Here is a 20615-nt window from a genome sequence, read left to right on the forward strand (position 1 = left end):
CACAGATCTGCTCCTCCCCCATGGCAGACTGGACAGACACCAGAAGATCTTTCCCTTCTATCCAGCCTTAATCTGTATGACCAAGCAGATTTTGAGTAAAACAGTTTGGACAATCTTATCACGGACAAATGTCACTCCCTTCTATCCAGCTTTAATCTGTATGACCAAGGTGATTTTGAGTAAAACAGTTTGGACAATCTTATCACAGAGAAATGTCACTGGAGGATAGTATATGTGAAATTGTGAAGGTAGATCAAGAATGCACAAATTATGTTACTTAACAACAGACGTGCAAGAAATCCCACGTCAATACTGCCAATCCAGAGAACATTTCATGTATCCACTTCCAAATTGACAGGGCGACCACGAGCGTAGAAGAACTTAAGATAGGCATGTAAGGACTTTGTAAGATATGGTTTCTTTACTTTAACTATCACAACATCTTCTGATTGTTGCATAATTAATGCTTTCTGAGGTTGGAGCTGCAGTTTACGCGGTCATCATGACGAAATCGGAGGATCTAGATTGGCAGACTAGGGCTATTAGAGTGTTGGCTGTGTTTCTTTTGCCTGCTTTATCCTCAATGATATATTCAGTACTCATAAGCTTCACAAGGATGTGTAAATATCTCAGAACCCTTGTCACAATTTGTCATATTTATCCAGTACTTATTTTGATAACCAATTCAGACTTTTTCAGATTTTTAATCCTTTGTCTTGAACTTCAAATATATTTGATGACTTCCATTCATATTAAGTTGTTAGGACTTGAGAAGAGTACATTCACTGATAATACTGTACATAAGTCTCTAATTACTATGTCAAGCCTTTTTCAGTTATTATTTCTTATGACTAGTACTACTGTTTGCTTTTTAATATTTTGTGGACTTTGTTGTTCTTGTATTAATTGCAGTTGAAACTGGCAAACCATTCTGAATGTTGGCCTCTAACTACTAATAGGATCTTTTTTAGCTACGATCAGTGTAGTGATTTTACTCTAATCAGACACGTGGATAATCAAATCTCCAAATGCATTGATTAATGTGAAATCATATTTTTTTCTGGAGCATGGAGAGTTTGTGAAAAAAAATATTTGTCTGCCGCTAGCAGTTCTTTGTCAGTGTTATAGGATTATAATTTATATAAAAAAACTGCTATTAGCCTTGAAATAATGTCCAGCCTGGTGCCATGAAACACCACTGCATATATATTTTTGTTATAAGTTTAAATTATAAACTAAAAACTTAGTTTTGACCCATCAAACAATACACCTAGTTAGTATAATAGTATTCTTTTTATTTCCCTGTTCACAGTGGAGCGGAAGGATAAGAGTACACTTGAAAGATTGAGAGCTGAGAGGAAATCAAAGATTGATGAGCTAAATGAGAGAACAAATTACTACCTGACCCAGCAGCTTATTCAGGTAAGCAGCTGTCATACCTTTGTACATGACTCTGATGTGCATGCACTTGACATTTCAGTTTTATTGTGTTCCTTGTCACAACTGAAAACAAATTATACAACTTTGAAGTGTCTACAAACTTGAACATGTGCAGAAATATGACCTTGATCCTGCGGCAAAGGCAGCAGCAGCTTCAGTTTTGGCATCTAAGATGGGTACAGAAACTGGCCTTAAGGTATGTATGGGAGATGAAGCAAAATCTGATTCAACACAGGCTAGAGGCAGCGATGTTGAGGTAGTTCCCCCCGATGGTCTGCGAAACAGGAAGGAAACAAAGGCAAAAGGTAGCAGCTATGGCAGCACTACAGTTGCTCATACACAACAGGAAGCATCCAATGAAGCTGTGAGTGCTAGCATGGAAGCTATGCAGCCTTCCAAAGTTGTGGGACATTATCAAGGCTCAGGAACCAGCGATGGTGGTTGCATTGCAAAGATTGCTGCCTTGCTTGTCGGGAAGGACCCGTCTCAGTCGTATGCGCTGATATGTGGCAATCGCCACATGCATAATGGTAGCTGGCTAATCTCTAAGGGCGCATTTGGTTGCCTGGCCGAGCGCTCGGCCAGGCCGAGCCGATGCAAGCGCCGGTGTTCAGTTGACTGGCCGAGCGCTCGGGCCAGGCCCCACGAGTGCAGAAATATTGTGTCGGTCAGCTCATGGGAACGGATTTCGATCGCGTTTCTAGCGGGCCTGCTCGGTCGGTGCATCCTCGTATATGTGTGAATTTTGTTATTTAACTCTCAATTTTATTTAGGTATAAGAGTGATTTAAAAATTCTAAATATTTTTATAAGTAAACTATAGCTCACTAACAATCTATTTTAATTGATTTGATTCAAAAGTATAAGCAAATATTTAATTAAAATTCTCCAAAACAAACCTACTTTTATACTTCCTCTGATTGCAAATGTAGATCGTCTTAGCTTCCTCAACTATTCTCTAAATATAAGTCGTTCTCAAACTTTTATGTATTTTTTTTTCTTTTTTTCCCCTCTTACCCTTATTTAATAAATACTATCACTCTCACAACTGAATAAATTATCTTTTTCAATACAGAATAAATAAAAGGTAACAAAGTCATTTGATCTACTTTCTTAATCCTTATGTATAAATCTAAAACGACCTACATTTGTAATCGGAGGGAGTAATGTTTAGAAATTTTTGATGTTTTAAATAAATTCTTAAAAATCAGGAAAAAAAATCACTAATATTTTTATCATGTGATGTACTAATTTATAAAAATATTTATAACCTTAAGTTATTTGATAAAAAAATGAGTTGTTTTGTAATGCAACATATATTTATACGAACAATTCAATATAATCTCTTCTTAATCAGACTGAGCATATGCAGTTAACCAAATAGACTCTTTGTCTTCTCAATCTAATTTAACTCAGTCTATCTCACTAGATACGACTAAGTCATACCGAGGACAACGTAACGGGCCCTAAGTTCTTAAGAGACTGAAGGGAGCAGCACGACCGAAGTGCAAGAGCCACCCGAGGAGGAAAATGCTGGGAAGCAACCAGTGGGGCCGGCGAACTGAGGCCAGTCGCTCACGAAAGTAAGTACGCCATTCTTCTCCCCTCAGGAAGTATGATCGTTCCCTGCTGCGAGAACTGATACAAGAGTATGATCGTTCCGTCCTGTGAAAATAAATACATGTTTTGGGTGTGAATCTCTGCACCTACCTGTTCAGAGAGCTCTGATGTAGTAGTACTGTTGCAAGTTGCAAGTTGCAAATATTCACTCCATATGATGTAGCACTCCTGCACTCGTATGGTGTGGCTGGTGTATGGTATGGAGAAATGCTGTGCGATTTTGGAAACTAAAGCCTGTACCATGAGATGGAAGGTCGGCGGCCATCTGGACCGCTGATGCCATCAAGGAGTCCTTTGAGGCTTTGAGTCCATCATGACCTTATGCTGGTGTGCTCTATTTTTGCTTAAACTGCTTGCGCTCGGCAGCTCGAGGCCACCATTAGCAATGCATATCGTCCATCGTGAGCAGTCAACTTGCGGTGTTTCCTCGCAACTCTCCAATGCATCAGGTACATGGTACTTTGTTGCCTATGATTGGCCGTCGGTAGTGGCGGATCCACGGGCCCTGGGCGCACTTGGGGTTCCCCCTCAGGGCTTGTTTGGCACATGGGGAACACAAACTCTTGGAGAAATGAACCAAGGGGGGATTGGATTGATCCGCTCTCACCACCCAATCCCCTCCCACATTGGAGGTGAGGGATTTAATCTCTTACTTTGCTAGCGTCATTTGAGATGTCATTGGATTGATTTGAATTGGCTGCACAAGGTAGCTGTGTAGTATATGTTGGAGCCAGCACCCATGACCTTGACAATGCAGACAAGGGCGAGCTCCACTATGAAGTACAAGTGCAGCTCAGCCTTGTTCTTCCCCAACGCTCCACCACCTTGATTCATACAACAAAAGGGGATTTGTGTTCAAATCGCTGGATCTACGAGGAGGAGGGCGAGGGGGAAGGGGAGGAGGGTGAGGACGAGAAGACGGAGGAGGAGCCCTCACAATTGCGAAGTAGCCGCCGGTGCGCCATTGCGATGGGACTCGATCGTGCGCGTGCACGCGAGACAGAGAGAGGTAGCACCGTCGCCTTATGAAAGGAGTGACGCAAGGCACGACGTGAAAATTGTTTCTGGGCTAAGCTGGGGTGCTTCTTTCTCCCGTGAATTGGTGGGGATTAGATCAATATCTTTACAATCCCCGCCTGAGCCAAATGCGATTTTTACCCGCACCGAGACCGTTTGAGCCATGATCCCCGCCGACCCTGGCCTATCAAACCAAGCCTCAATTTTTTTAGCATGAAGGAGTCATCTCTGGTGTGGCCAACATCTAGACGTCCTGACCATGTGAATTAGTCAATCTACCGATGTCAGCAGCCGTATATCAGCAATCCACGGTATCTAGTATCTATGTATCTAATATCTATAGATCAGTAGACGCTTCTATCACCTTGTTTCTAAAAGCGAGCTTAGAAAAAGAAAGGGCAAAGAAAAGAGAGCAGAAACATACAGTTATTACTATAAAGATTTCTCGAATTCTAATGCTGATTTTTTGTGTTATGATGCTGTTTGTGGCTCGATCATACAAGATGGTCCTTTCGGTCATTCCTCTACTGGTAAGACGCGCGAAAAATCTAGCACACGCCTAGACCACATTTTTCGTCCCTTCACACTCGGTTGTAACCCTGGTGTTTGTTTTCCTTTTTTCTTTTTTTTTTTGGAAAAGGTTGTAAGATTGTTTAACCACAAAGCAAGAGCGTAGGACTATGTGGGTTCCTTCATGTAGTAGCTCGGGCTCTGTTGCTCTGTCATTTGATGGATGTAGTTTGCTCTCCTATTTGGCAGATGTAAACTGTGGACAATTATGCCATTTATTTCTCCTTAATATAATCACACGCTAATCTTTCAGCTTGTTCCCGAAAAACAAAGCAAGAGCAACATTCAGCAACCACGTTTTGGAGTAAAATAAGCAACTCATCACTGCGAGTGAGCGTTGGGTAAGGCAAATAATTCATGAAAATTTGCACCCCACCATGTTCAGTTCAAGAACCCTCTCAAGAAAGTAAACTAAGACGAGGAAGCAGAAAAGAAAGTTGGCTCCAAGAAGCAATTAAGATCACAGAAGGTCCTATTTAGCTGGTCTTATTTGTGGATTAAGATAAGATAATTTAAGTCTCTATTTTTAGGTTAAAATAAAAATAAAATGATACACCCAGACATCATCAATATATCTACAGCTCTAGCTTCATAAATTTATGAACGTAAAAAATACCTAGGTTTTAAAAATTCAATGATCTCGAGATCTACCAAACATGACTTAAAAACTGTACTATTCGTGATCAATTCATGAAAAAAAAAACAAGTAGTAGTCTTTAAAATGGTGCGCAATTGGCAACTACTCGTCTTCTCAATAGTAACATCCAGATTAGGTAGGTACTCTAATGACAAGTAATTTAACACGTGCCTTGGTTGTTATATGCCACGTTGATAGCATCCTAGTTCCATCCGATCGTAGCCGAGCTAAGCAGAGTTATCCATAGTTCTCCAAAGGCTTTGAAAATCCTCGTCCAAGACAGACTCCTAAGTCCTGATCCGAGCCGAGCGGAGGCGCGCTGGACCCACCTGCAGCAGCACAGACAGAGCGCACGATCAGCGCTGGGCTCAGGTGAGTCTGCCCTGTACACCGGACATGGACGGCTACGCCGGGCAGATATCCTCTCTCTCTCTCTCTCTCTCTCTCTCTCTACGGACGCTGTCACGCAGCGCGGCGCAGGAGGCGAAGGCGAGGTACAAACACAAGCCATGTTCCTCTCTTGCTTTATCTGTCCTCTGTGCTTTAGCTTAGGCTTGCTTCGGTTTAGATTTCTTGTTAACGGCAACAAATTGGTACTGGAACGGAGTTGCTCCAAGGGAAATCGTTAGGGTGAAGCAGTGAAGGCAGACGCGAGGGCAGGAATAGAACAGGGCACTGTTTGTTTTCTTGGGTTCTGAAACTAGTCAACTTAGATTGCATCGATCGAGTATTAAAATGAATAAAAAAGAAGCCGGTTTTTCCGGGGGCAGCGTCCCATCTTTGTGAAGAACTAGAGTGGGATTACCTAATCTAATCGCCTTCTTGTTTGAATTCCCTTCCCCTCTTTTTGTTTGGGGGGAGAAAGGCTCCATGAGAGAGCATCGGATTTGAGGCGGATCTTGGGTTGATAATGCAGGAGGGAATCTGAGAGATTGCTCTGTTTTCTCCTTCCCCTACCCCCTCCTTTTTCTTGCTTCTTGGTTCTTGATTTAGGAGCAGTTGGTTTTCTGATCGCATACTTTTGGTGTTGATCGACGTAACGTGGAAAGAATGCTGTCCTTCGCTGTTTCTCGCCTGTTTGGTTCGCGAATCTTGTTTTTTGATCATCTGATTTCGTCCGGTGCGCAACGCACGCTTTTTCTTGACGCCAGAATGCTTCATCTTCCTCTGTTTTTCTGTCTGAAAGGAACCCCATTGCAGCTTCAAACAGGAAAAGTTCCCTTCTTTTTATGCACAAGAACTGCACAATTCTTGGATTGAAATGTTCTTCATGAGGAAGTAGAGAAGCCGGCAAATGGGGTTCTCTGGGAATAAATACCCCGGACGGATCGTGTACCTGCTCCTAAATTCCTCCTCGGATCAATGGGTTTCTTTTTGTCTCTGCAAGTTGATGGAGGAAACACATGTCCTCCTTTCTTTATCTGTATTCTGTCCTGTTTCTCTTGTTCCATTCCTAACCCAATCACCCTCCCTCCACAAGGCCATTACTTTTTCTGCAACCAGGGTAAACATGAATACATGATGCAGCCTTCTTCCTGTAGATTCATTCAGGGTCTGTGTTCATTGATCAAAGCTTCCGTTCAATGATGTTACACCATAAACTCATAAAGATTTCTCTCTTTCGGTTTAGAAATTTGCCAGTGAAATTTGTTTAGGTGTCAAGTCCATGTAGGGAGGCAAAGGGGAAAGAGAGAGAAGAAGACCGCATTTGGGATTGGGCCCTCAGCCTCCGTTTCTCAGCTGCTAGTCCTTTGGTTTCGGAAGCTGTTGCAATCATCTGCTATCTTTGTCTGTCCCCATCCTCTCACTATTCTCCAAACTGGAACAGCGACCGAAGAAAATGGAATTAAAATGGAAAGTAGGCCCCACATTTAGCTGCTCAATGAACATGCATGGTCTCAGAATTTTCTTGAAAGGATGGGGAAGCGGATCGGAGACGAAAACAAAGGTTCAGTTGATCATTAATGGTGTTGTGCCAATTTTGGGGTCAAAATTGAGGCAGACATAACTAGGGTATTGTTTGGCATAGTTTCTTGGGCTTTCAGAGCTAGAACGTCAAAAACAGTTTGAAACTGAGAAAAGTTGAAAGCTTTGACATGCCACCCTTTAGAAATAGCGATAGAAATAGGATATCCACAATGCCCGTGCATATGGTGGGATATCTAGTGCGAAAGCACTGTATCTCCATGTGCTTCATGTGATGCCTTTGCATAGCTGCATACAGAACTGCTGCTGGGCATTTTAACTACCTTTCTCATAGAAGTTTCATATTTAGAGTTTGCAAGAAACATTGTGAGAAATTGGGCTTGAGTTTATCTCATAAGCCTCTAATTATAGTGTGACGCTCGGGAGGGTTTTTGTTTATGATAATTTCAAGCTTAAGACCTCTGAAATTGGCCTAAAACTAAAATAGTATAGAGCGTTACATATTGAAAGAGTCACTAAATTATGCTTTTTTTTTCTAAAAAATGTCTCTAAATATTGACAAATTTGTAGTTTATGGGGTTGACGATTCATTCCTCCACTTCTAAGATCACGACCTTTCTTGTTGCCCTCTGAATTCTTATGGTTGCAAGTTTCTAGTATATGACCACCTCACAAAAGTGGTTTCTGATCAGTTTCTTATGGCTTCATCGGTTGCCTTCTTTCATGATCTCCAAGCCCTGGCAACGAACCCATTACCCAAACGTGTCTCCCTTTTCTTTTTCTTTGTTTCAAGAGCGTCATCGCTGACCAATCTAGTCCCTTCTCATTGGCCACTTTGCCCTTTCACACGTGGCTTCGTTTTTGTCACGCACTTGGTAATATCTGTTGCTTCTAAACATGGTCCAAGAATCGGTTTTCCTTTTTCCACTTTGCTTTCCTCGTTGTGTCCTCATCCTATAATTATGTGTGACAGGTTTTGATCTTTTCCGTACACAAAGTGGGATAAAGAGAGATCGAGCAAAGCAATGGATCATGAAATGGAGCTGAGGGGATGTGTTTGCCGGATCAAGAACTGTGCTGTTGAACTCTTCTCAATGGAAGAGGATCTGGTGATAGACGATGAGGACTCGTGGGATCTCGTTGGGAGGGACCTCCGGTTGAAGGCCACCTTCCTGTACATTGACCTCAGCCGTGTGATCTCCTGCTCTGAGAGCAAAGAGCACAAGAAGACGCTCACCGTCCTAGGCAACAAGTTCTTGTACCTCATGGATGAGGTGAGGATCTCTTTCCCCTTTTTACATACAGCATGTCTTGGTTCTTTGCAAATTCAGACGACGACTTATAAGTAGACAGGATGAGGTGAGGATCTCTTTCCCCGTTTTTACATACAGCATGTCTTGGTTCTTTGCAAATTCAGACGACGACTTATAAGTAGACAAGGTAGTACGAATTGATACTTTAGTTCATGGATGCATCTGTTTGTTGAATTTAAGTGTCATGGTAACAAGTCGCCAATGTCTTTTTCCTTTCCTTTTTTTTTTGTTCGGGTAGAAGTTGTAAACAAGTCCTCTTTGCAATGCAATTATCAAATTAGTTTTCGGTGAAACTACTCAAGTCAACGTTCCAGCAACCAATAGGAGTATAGGACAGTCAGCAAGCTTGATTTGTTGATATTTTTGGCGTTTTACTGATTGCCTTGCACAAAATGGCAGCTGGGTGATGCAGTGCAGAGCCGAAGCGTCCCTCTGACGCAGGTGTGCTACAGCGACACAACTCATGCTCTCCGCGAGGTGGTCGCCGCCCTCGTGCCGTCCCTGCAGTTTGGCCCTCATCTGGAGGAGGAATAGAAAAATCAGATGCCCCCTGAAAACGCATTGCACTGCATCGCCAATCTCGTGGATCGGGAGAGAGAGAGAGAGAGATCTGAATTCTGCTAGTCTCGCATTTCTTGCAGCAAGCAGGAAATGCCCCTAGAACAAAGAGGATAAAGCAAGTACGACAGAAATGGCGTGCGATTGCCTATGTACATATCGCAAGTTGGCTTTAGAGCCGAAGCAAACTAAGGGTTTAGCATCTTTTTTCCTTGCCTTTTTTTGCATGCTGCTGATGCTCTCTGGTCCTTTTTCTTGCTTTGCAATGTGGCAAGCAATGTGTGCTCTAATCGCAAAGGCTGCGATATCGGGTGATCCATGCTTAGCCCGATGGTCAATCAAGGTCGTATTTGCGATTTCGTCTCACGATACCGGTTTTCGGCTTTCGAGACGGTTTTGGCTTACAATCTGATTGTCGAACTGAATGTTGCGTAGCAGAGGAGGTATTAATGATGTTGCTTAGGACTGAATTGCAGAGAGGATAGCATTAGGAATTTAGGAATGGGAAAGTTGTGAAAACAGACTTCTGTTGCTTGCACGTTCGCGCGCTGTTAATGTAACCAAAGATGTGAGTTCGGATGCAGCTTAGAAGGTAGACCTACGATCGAATTCCGGCGTCTGAGTCGAAGCACACATGGATTTGGCAGGGTTTAGGGTAGCTTCAATGGTTATAAGCTATTATCTCTGAGCTAAGAGGTATATTTTTTAAAATTTATGTTAAACTCGTCATTCATAATTCTTCGTACCCCACGTAAAAAAGTGCTAAAATGACTTACAAATATTAGCTCTTTATCTCTCTTCTTTAAAAACTAGTTCTTACTTCTTTGCTCTGTGAGCTAGAAAAATTATATTAGTTATAATATTAATAAATATACTTTCTTAATAAAAAAAATAGCAGTTATCTCTAACCTAGAGATGCCCAGCGTGCCGGTCGCCTATATCTGAAGAACGGGAGCGATCGCATCAGATGCGTCCCGTGCAAGCAAAGCGAGCGTCCTGTCCCATCATCGTATGCATAGGCTGCAAGCCTGAAAAGTGTGCCTCGTCAGGACGGACACGGATCCTCTGCATTAATGATGATTAATGCAGAGGATTACTGTTTACACAGTAATATGAGTCTGCTGCTACAGGTCTCTGCATTAATTAATCACTGTTTACTGCGCATCACTGTAGCTGCAGTGTTCGATTCTACTGTAACACGAAATTGTACTGTAGCATCAGGTACGGTAGCGATCGATCCCATCCATCCATCTCTAAATCAAGGGCTGTGGAGTGCTCTTAATGCACTCCACTGTAGCTCTCTGCAGTTGCCAGTGATGGAGTGCATTAAGTGGCAACTGCAGAGGATCTGTGTCCCGTCAGGACAGGGAGCAACCTGATCCAGGTGCGGTTGTGTGGAAGTCACGAATTCCTGTAGCAGCGACGATGCCGCTATTTATAATAGGTAATATAATTCTTTATAGTGTTATGTATATAATTCAAAGTTTCTATTCCATGCAGGATTAACATATGTGATGAAGGTAAGAAGCAAGAGGGAAATAGGTAAGATCAGAAACCTATGTAGGGGTAAGGTATACCGTTGTCATACAGGTTGCCCTTCATCTGGGAGTTTCATTAAATCTAATGCAGAAGCTTCTAGTCTAAAGAGTAAAAGATAAGAAATAGCTGTTGATGAGTGAAAACCATATTCTTCATGAATTTAACTAATAATACAACTCATGTAGGTAATTTTCTATTTATTCATAGTTAAGGGATGAATATGAGAGACTTCGTTGTCTCCGTGCGTCTCCCCCTGAGCTGAAAACTACTTCTAGAATGCACCAAAAAATTTTTTCACTATAGTGATTATGCCACTTCTAAGAGCACAATTACTTTTGTCTTTTCTGAGTGTATGCATATCTTTTTGAATTGTAAAGTTGCCTACATGATTAATAGAACGATTTTTCAAGAAATTACTCTAATCCTCCATAACTACATGTTATAGATTAACTCAGAATAATTGGCATAATTCTAAGGGCGATACTTCTATTATAAAGTCACATTGCCAATGTGGAAGATGTATTATAGTGTCATTAGCTATAGCAACATTCTAGTTACATAGCATTTTTTTCTAGAAACAATTGGTCCAAGGCATAATTCTATATGTTATTGAGTTCATGTCATGCGATCACATCAACCTACATTATTTATGCAATGAAATGAGTGCAAAATAGCACAGGTTGGGTTAATATATTCCGTAGATCATTCAATTATTTACCCAGAATATTCCTAGTAATTTTCATGACTATTTAGATAGTGTTTTGGACTTTCGAGAGCATCGGAACGTTGCATTTTTTATGATTTTTACAGTGATAAGTATAAATCGCCAGAATTGCCTATTTTTTCTAATTTTTGAGATGGACATCCATTTTTATTTTTAAATATAAAAATATATTGGATCACGTCTAGGTTGGGGGATCAAATCAGGTATCCTTTTTACATTCTCTGGCAAGAAATTTTATAGACTTAAAGCAATAAAAAATAAGAAGACATAGATTGTGGATCACTCTTTTTTACAAAACGCTAGCTAGAAGAGCTCACTAAGTGACACCAGAAATACTACTCTACTATAGTAACCAACACGATACTATACTAAAGAGATCACTGCAGAGGCACTAGGGTATGGACTAGAAATTGCGCAGTGCCTTGCCGCACCTGTTTGCTTGGGTTGCCAGGCCTGATGGGCCCCGTGTGGCTATAGTTGAATATTGTATATGATCTTTTGTGCCTTTAGGTGTATTGGTTACCCCTAATACGTACAGCTTCCTGAATTAAGATATGAAGATATAGTTCTTACGAAATGTGATGTTTTCATGGTAAACTAAAATGAGATGTGGGAACAATCTATCTTATTGTCGCTGTCTCGAGGTATTAAATAATACTTGAACCAACTACCTGGACTGTGTCCTTACAATTTGAAGGAATTTTTAATTGTAAGTAACAAATGGTTAGGAAAATATTTTTATTCTACCGAGACTACTGCATATCATTTTACTGCCATCAACTTTTTATCCCCGTAATGAATAACATTGTGTATTACATATCAGTAAAAAGTATTGAACGTACATACCACCAAAAAAAGCAACATGATATGGCAAACCGATAATAATGGTCAATAATTTGCATCAGTTTCTTCATTAACACTAAGAAGCTTTATAGGAGAAAATTACTGCGCTGAACAAACTAAGTAACCTGTATAAATATTCAAAAAATAGTCAAAACCTAAGGGCTAGGAGCAAGAAGGGTAACCTGCTACTAATGCTAGAAAAGGTGGAATGCTCTTATGTATAACTTGTGAGTCATCAGGAGGACAACACAATTAGATGAGTAGCTGGTTGTTGCATGTTTCAATTGTTTACATCTAAATAATCTATAAACTGAAGAGTACTTCTTTCGAAGATGACACTCCTGGGAGATGGAGGGGCTGGCACTTGCGAGGTGCAGGTGATGATGGTAACATCGGCAGGTGTATACATGAATTCATTGCTGCTGGAATCACACTTCAAAATAGATAATGAATCAATGATCAACGTTCAGATTAAAAAGCAAGAGCAACCAAAAGATCTATATATCATCTTTTTGTTCTTTATGTGGTTCTATTATATTGTAGACAAATGTAGAACCATTCATTTTGAAGTCATCCTAACTAATTATTGTAGCCAATTTATTTGAAATATTCTAGGTAAGATTTTTGCATATAACAAAAAGAAATAAATAATCCATACATCGAATGGATTAATTGTAGGTGAAGATATCAGAATTACGACCAACTAACCCAAAAGAAAACAAAAAAGATCACAATACCATTGCACCTCCATGAACAATAGATGCAGAATGAAATCATGTGGTACCCAACGATATAAATTTAAAAAGGAAAGCTCAGTTGTAAATGATCCTTTTGACCCTTTTTAGATAATCCTGCAATATTATTTAGACAATTGGACTATTTACTTCCAGACCAATTTAATTATAAGATGATCTCAGTAATCTAAGAGCAAGGAAATCTAAAAAAGAACGGCAAAAGCATGGTTAAGCAGTGTGAATGTGAAATTAAAAGTACAAACTTGTATGAAGAACTGGAAGTTTAAATAAAGCACTAATCTAGTTGGGGGAAAGCATAAGCAATGTGTACGACAACTATATTAACCTGACAAATCAATGTGGAAATGCACACATATATGGAACTAACCATCCATCTGGAATGTTGACTCCATTGGCAGCTTTGATACATATGATAGCTCTGAAATTGTAGAACTTGTCTAGACCACATTTGGCAACTGATTGATCTCAAATTGGCATAGGAAAATATAAATCGATATGCAGCGTTAACAATCCATACTGCAGGCAACACTGAAATTATAAATTCCACAGGACAACAAATTGATGCACTAAATTTGATTGTGGGAGATTAGAATAATTATTGAATTTGGTGAAAATCTAATATGTGTCAACAAAGATATTAGTTATATGATGTAGCACCATAGAATGTTTGGTGTTAACAATTCTTTTCCATAGATATATAATGGTAATACGCAAGCTTGTTTGCAGGAAATTGAACAAATGGATGAAAACTAATATGTGACAAATGACAGTTGATGCTTCATTTGTCAACTCTCAGTTATTTCAATAAAAAGGAGCAATGTTAGGCAACAATTACAACTAAAACTGAATATAAAAGGTGGCTTGTGCTACCTTCACATTTCATCAAACAGTTAAGGGGCATGAAGGTACAAGGAGAAAAAGCTCATCATGCCTTGCCAATTTGAGGATCAGAGCTTGCTTGTGCTGTCGCTTCGTGCATTCCTTGCACCACGCCATTCAGTGCCATGGAGTTTTTGTGGTAGAGGTCGAGCTAATGGTGGAGCCGGAGGCGAGATAAAGCAGCAGGAGGTGAGGCGGCAATATCAAGGCCAGCAGCACCGCGGTTCTCGTCGCCTTGCTTCGTTCCTCTGCAAGCCAACCACTTATGATGCTAGCCTCGCCTGTGCCGCAAGCTCGCCACCAACGGCCGCACGTGCATGCACGCCTCTTGGACCTGAAAATAAGAGACAATGTTGATATAATGAGAGACTAATAAATGAGAAGGCAAGCAAGTCCCAACAAAGATCCATTGTTAGATCAACACTGTGGGAGAGTAACATTGCATAACCAAATTATTGCAGTAGATATCAAGTCCTTAATCATGTTGTACTCTTTAACTGAATATTCATAATTGGCAAGTGTTCCATGAAAAGATAAAAAGTGTTGTTAAAAAAGAAATGCATGTGAGCAGAGCAACCAAATCTGTGGCATTGATATGATAATCTTGAATGCTGTTGAGATATGTCCACGCTATGGTAAATAGATTTCATAATTTTAGCTGCTAGATCATCAACAAAAACAGAAAAGTCATCTCATCAGTAAATGAGTATTGCATTTTTTAGATAAAGATAATTTCATATGATTCATGTCAGTTCTGTTGAAAGCTAACAACAAAAACAGCAAGGTTACTTCAATAGTAAATGGGTATAACATTGTTAGATAAAGATAATAGAATTCAAATAATTTATGTCAGTTCTGCTGAAATTAAACTACATGGAAACTAACATTGCCGATGGCCCAATGTAGGTAAGATAATTACTGAAATAACCAAGGAATGGCAAGAAATAAATAGGAATATGGTAGACATGTCAGGACGGAGTTCTGGAAACTGACCTGTGCCCAGCTCACCAGTACTCCCACAAAAAGAAGGAAGCAGGGCACTCTCTGCAGCTTCATCCAGGCACCTCTGGAAAGGTGTAAAAAGGCATTTGTGATCAAGCTACTAATGAATAAAATTCTTTAGTGCAAAAGCAGTTGGTTCATATAACCCATACTCTTGTAAATGCTTTTCCCAATATTGTTGCTGCCAATCCACAGTGACCAAGGTATCATGTCCAGTGTTACCACCAAGGGGCCAGCGAAGTTTGAACAATGCTTGCCAATCCGCGTTGAAATCATCACACCTAAGAGCATCGACGTACATGTCGTATATTAGATACTGAAATAAAAACTCTGGTGATGTCGTATTTACTCAAAAGCTCTGGTGAGTGTTGTATTTACTCAAATGCAAAACTACTGATAGAAGTGAACACACGAAATTTCCACGGGAAAACATGTGTAACCTTGAACGTTTCATCCCACGTCTGTTGCCGTCTGGACCTCCAAGTCCAACAGTAGTATCAGCAGAGAAGCAGCATCTGGTATATCAGGAAGCAACAGAAAATATTGTAAACGACGACGAATGAACAAAGAGGCAGAGAAAATGGTGAATTGGCGTCTTGTTGTGTGTATTGTGTACTGATTGGGAGGAAGAATAAACAATGGGAGGGGAAGAGGGGCAGGGTTGTACCGGGCATGGGCGGCGCGATGGAGCAATTCGAGGGCGAAGGGAGGGAGCCGATGCCAGTCGATGGAGAAGCTCCCACGGTAGCGCATCCACCAACTGCTCCGGACTGAGATGATCGTTCTCCTCCCCTCCGCCCTCTTCGTCGACCCCGTCGAGACCACCGCGGCTGCACCCTCCGGGCCATCCAGCTCGGCCTGCGCCTAAGCCTGCGCTGTCGCTGGTGAGACGGGCGGCGACCACGGAGAAAAAGGCGCGCGGAGGCGGCATAGGAGCAAGGAGGCCTGGCGCGTGGGAATGGCATCGCGCGAGCGCTTCCGGGCCGCAGCGACCTCCGCGACGAGGACCAGGGCCGTTGATTAGCATGTGCAGGGTGGGCGACCGCACAGGGCCCCACCCTGCAAGGGCCTCATGTAGCCATCGATTCTATTTTACTAAAGTTAGTTTCTGTAATTTTAGATTATTAATTAGGTCAGCAGGCTATTAATTTGGTCATTTATCTCACTGCAAACAGCTACGTCTCATGAATTTTTATACGAAGATTAGATAGAATTATACTACTAGTACTAAGTATGTTTTAGCCTTTAAGTGTAACTGAATTTTTATCACCCATTTAAATTGGATATTATGGTATAGTATATAGAATATAAATAGGCTCTTCACATACCACAACTCTCCTAGATTGGATATTATTATATTTTATGAATTTCTCAAATATTTTTCTTTTATTTATAAATATTGACCACATATAACATTAATTCTGTTTTTAACGGTGCACATACAACTGTATTCGAGAAAAGATGTCTTCTTTTCTGATAGTGTAATTTCAATTTTGCACAGGGCCTCTTAATACTGCGGTACGGCCCTGACGAGGACGACCCGCGTGGCACGCTCGTCCAGCGAGCGGCGGTCGCCCCCGTGGGCACGGGTGAGAAGGAGAAGGGCCTGCCCTCGGCGGCGGCGGCGCATGGCGGGGCTGAGGCCAGCGGGGGGGGGGGGGGGGGGCGGGGTCGAGGCGGGGCTCTTGTGCGGCGGCGGCGGCGGAGCCGCATGCAGTGTACAGGCGGTTTCTTGCAGCACGGACGAGGCGCGCGTTGCAACTCCCGCGACTACGACAACGGACGTCGGCCGACGCCAGAGCCAGATTCAATCCAATCCGACGGCTGTAAACTTTTCGCTGACGTGGAATCACCACGGATGCTAGAGCCTAATTGAATCCAATCTAAAAGCTGCAAACTGTAATCAGTGTAAGGATGTGGTGGGGCCAGACGGGGCAAGGGCTGGGGCCAGGCAGGGTCAAGGCAGGGCTCTTGTTCAATAGCGACGGTAGAGCCGGATGTAGTCTATATACGGTTTCTTGCCTTTTCGTTTTGCTTTATACTTATCCTTAGATCTGCTCGTATACAGTGTTTTGTGATCCATCTATGGGCTTCACGATGTTTCTTGAAGCACGGACAAGGCGTGGGTTACAACTCCAGCGACTACGATAACGAACATCGGACGACGCCAGAGCCTGATTGAATCCAATCTAACGGCTACAAACTGTAGTCGGTGTAGGATGCGGTGGGGCCAAATGGGGCAAGGGCTAGGGCCAGGTGGGGTCGAGGTGGGTCTCTTGTTCAATGGCGACAGCAGAGCGAGATGCAGTCTACATGTGGTTTCTTGCCTTTTCCTATTGCCTTATGCTTATCCTTTTATCTGCTCATATACAGTGTTCTGTGGATCCATCTACGGGCTTCACGACATTTGTGATGTTTCTTGAAGCACAGACAAGGCGCGTATTGCAACTCCAATGACTACGAAAACGGACATCGGACGACGCTAGAGCCTGATTGAATCCAATCTGACGGCTGTAAACTTTTTGCTGACATGGAATCACAACGGACGCCAGAGCCTAATTGAATCCAACCTGACAGCTGAATACTACAGTCGATGCAGAATACGGTGGAGCCAGACGGGGTGAGGGCTGGGGCTAGGCGGGGTCAAGGTGGGGCTCTTGTTCGGCGGCGACAGCGGAGCCGGATGCAGTCTATATGCGGTTTCTTGCCTTTTCCCCTTGACTTATCCTTAGATATGCTCGTATACAATATTACGTGGATCCATCTATGGGCTTCAAGACTTTTGCGATGTTTCTTGAAGCATGGACGAGGTGTGCATTGCAACTCCAGCGACTGCAACAACGGACATTGGATGACGCCAGAGACTAATTGAATCCAATCCGATAGCTGCAAACTTTTTGCTGGCGTGGAATCACCACGGACGCTAGAGCCTAATTGAATCCAATCCGACGGCTGTAAACTATAATCGGTGCAAGATGCGTTCGAGCTAAACGGGGTGAGAGCTAGGGCTAGGTAGGGTTGAGGCGAGGCTCCTGTTCGGCGACGACGACAGAGCCAGATGCAGTCTATAGACGGCTTCTTGCTTTTTCCCCTTGCCTTATGCTTATCCTTAGATCTACTCATATACAATGTTCGGTGGATCCATCTACGGATTCACGATGTTTACGATGTTTCTTGAAGCATAGACAAGGCGCGCGTTGCAACTCCAGCGACTACAACAACGGACATCAGACGACACCATAGCTTGATTGAATCCAATCCGACAGCTGCAAACTTTTTACTGACGTGGAATCACCACAGATGCAGAGCCTGATTGAATCCAATCCGACGGCTGCAAACTACAGTCGGTGCAGGATGCGGTGTGGCCAAACGGGGTGAAGGCTGGGGCTAGGTGGGTTCAAGGCGGGGCTCTTTTTGGAAGACGACGGCAGAGCCGAATGCTGCTTATAGGCGGTTTCTTGCCTTCTCCCCTTGTCTTGTGCTTATCCTTAGATCTGCTCATATACAGTGTTCTGTGGATCCATCTATGGGATTCAAGATGTTTGCGATGTTTCTTGAAGCACGGACAAGGCGCATGTTGCAACTCCAGTGACTATGACAACGGACATCGGACGCGTGCAGAGCCTGATTGAATCCATTCTGACAGCTGCAAACTTTTTGCTGATGTGAAATCATCACGGACGCCAAAGCCTAATTGAATCCAATCCGACTCATGCAAACTACAGTTGGTGCAGGATGTGATGGGGCCAAATAGGGCGAGAGCTGAGGCCAGGTGGGGCCGAGGCAGGGCTCTTGTTCAGCAACAACAGTGGAGCCAGATGCAGTGTACAAGTGGTTTCTTGCCTTTTCCACTTGTCTTATGCTTATCCTTAGATCTTCTCATACAGAGTATTATGTGGATCCATCTACTGGCTTCAAGACGTTTGCGATGTTTCTTGAAGCATGAACGAGGCATGCATTGCAACTCCAGCGAAACTACGACAACGGACCGGACGACGCCAGAGCCTGATTGAATCCAATCCGATGGCTGCAAACTTTTTGCTGACATGGAATCACCACGGACGGTAGAGCCTGATTAAATCCAATTTGACGGTTGCAAACTTTTTGCTGATGTGGAAACACCACGGTCAAGCTTTCTCACACGATTTAGGTTATAGAGATAGGAGGTGTTGGGCCGATTTGAACTTTCAAGTGAAGTCGGTGGACGTGAAAGAATTTTTTTATTTTTACATTTTCTAATATAAATATTTACAAAAATATACATTGGATGAAAATATTTGTGGGAATAGGCGCCTATGTAGTGAAAATGGTCTTATTAGACTATGATTGTGATGTTGGTGATTACTGATAATATAGTCAATGCGACTAACATGTTTATCAAGTATATATTTTAGTAGTTCTTATGGATGCAATATATAAAGAAGCCACCATAGCCAAGACAAAGTTTGATTGAATTGGAGAAATCCTAGGAGATTTGTTCTCATCGGATGATCCGGTGTACTGAAGGCAGTACTCACCGGAGCATATTTAGCAAAGGAGAAAGATTTCACTGGATAGTCCGATGCTGAGACTCGAGTACTCACCAAAGTGTTTTTCTCAGAAGGCAAATAGGAACAACCCACCGGATAGTCCGGAGATCATAGAAGGATACACATTGCAGCATTGAAGATTGCAACCATTGAAGATTAAAGATCAACTTACTGGATAGTCTGGTGATCACATTATCGGATAGTTCGGATAGTTGCACCAGAGCATTTTCAGGGAAAAGAAGAGAAGATTCAACTTGCCGGATGGTCTGGTGTGAATGGGATGCACACCGGATGCTTATACCGGAGCATTTTACATAGAGAGACTGCAAATGCGTGGATTGGCTCAGGATAACTCACTGGATAGTCCGGTGATGGAGATGAATTATACACTAGAGTGTCCCGTGTTCACAAAGGCTTTGAGTAGAATTCCAACGGCTAGTTTATGAGGTTGTACTCATCGGATGATCTGGTGTTAGTACCACTGTTGTCACCGGATCATCCGGTGTTAACAGTAAAGTTAAGTCATTGGGGCAACAGCTAGTTGGCGGGTTTGAGACTATAATTAACCCTCTACTCGGTCATTTGAAGGTGCTAGAGTCCAAAGAAACACAGATACACTTGAGAAGACATCTAAGCCACCAAAGTGCTTAATGTGATCATTCAAGGCAATTAAGCGCACGTTTAGTGAGTGATTAGTGCTTATAGGTCTAGAGAGTGTTACTAGGTGAATTTTGCGTAGAGAGTGGATTAATAAATGGTCCTAGCTTGTATCGGGTGGTACGCCATTGCCTTGGAGTCTTGGTGACTTGCCGGCAACTTGAGCCGAAGTTTCTCATGCCTGTTGACCCTTCGATTTGGTGTAGAGCAGCGATAAGACGCTTGTACAGGGACGTGGAGACCATTGCCTTGGTGGTTCAAGCTCTGATGTGATCACGACGGTAAGTGACCGGAGGACAGGCTTATGGTGAGGCTTTGCTTTGGTAGCTTGGTGACTCAACCTACTTGAGGTCTTGGTAGCTCAAGAGCCATGACCGGGTGCCGACCGGGAGCATACCTTTGGTGTAGCTCCAATGTGGACTAGTGGTGACATTCATGCCATCAATACCATAGGATAAAAATCCTTGTGCCGAGTTTGCTCTCTCTACTTATTTACGTTTCCGTATTTACATACTTGCAATTTACCTTGTTATATAGGTTATAAGCTCTTTTGATCGGTAGAGTAGACACACTATATAAACATAGAATATATTTAGATAGAATTTAA

At 42.4% G+C, this 20615-nt stretch overlaps 2 protein-coding genes and 1 pseudogene across 4 annotated transcripts; 2 read left to right on the plus strand and 1 right to left on the minus strand.

Moving 5' to 3' along the window:
• The first annotated feature begins 439 nt into the window (after positions 1-439).
• LOC133925553 (uncharacterized protein At2g24330-like) lies at positions 440-4088 on the plus strand (annotated as a pseudogene).
• A 1567-nt stretch (positions 4089-5655) lies between these two features.
• LOC133924606 (uncharacterized) lies at positions 5656-9293 on the plus strand. 2 transcript variants are annotated; one of them, XM_062370217.1, is made up of 3 exons: positions 5656-5777; positions 8183-8483; positions 8922-9293. In XM_062370217.1, exons 2-3 carry the CDS (start codon positions 8235-8237, stop codon positions 9054-9056), a joined length of 384 nt encoding a protein of 127 aa, XP_062226201.1. In that variant the 5' UTR covers positions 5656-5777; positions 8183-8234; the 3' UTR covers positions 9057-9293. The 2 variants fall into 2 exon arrangements, with proteins under 2 accessions (XP_062226201.1, XP_062226202.1); XM_062370218.1 differs by lacking the exon at positions 5656-5777 and adding an exon at positions 7250-8084.
• A 3006-nt stretch (positions 9294-12299) lies between these two features.
• Positions 12300-15824, minus strand: LOC133924608 (uncharacterized). 2 transcript variants are annotated; one of them, XR_009910825.1, is made up of 6 exons: positions 15490-15824; positions 15263-15337; positions 14975-15103; positions 14814-14886; positions 13309-14154; positions 12300-12619 (listed from the first exon to the last, which is right to left on the minus strand). XR_009910825.1 is itself a non-coding variant. In XM_062370219.1 (5 exons), exons 1-5 carry the CDS (start codon positions 15573-15575, stop codon positions 14092-14094), a joined length of 426 nt encoding a protein of 141 aa, XP_062226203.1. In that variant the 5' UTR covers positions 15576-15824; the 3' UTR covers positions 12300-14091. The 2 variants fall into 2 exon arrangements, 1 of the variants encoding a protein (XP_062226203.1); XM_062370219.1 differs by having other exon boundaries at positions 12300-14154.
• Between the last annotated feature and the right edge of the window lie 4791 nt (positions 15825-20615).

This window comes from Phragmites australis, chromosome 7, assembly GCF_958298935.1.
Source record: "Phragmites australis chromosome 7, lpPhrAust1.1, whole genome shotgun sequence".
Taxonomy (NCBI): domain Eukaryota; kingdom Viridiplantae; phylum Streptophyta; class Magnoliopsida; order Poales; family Poaceae; genus Phragmites; species Phragmites australis.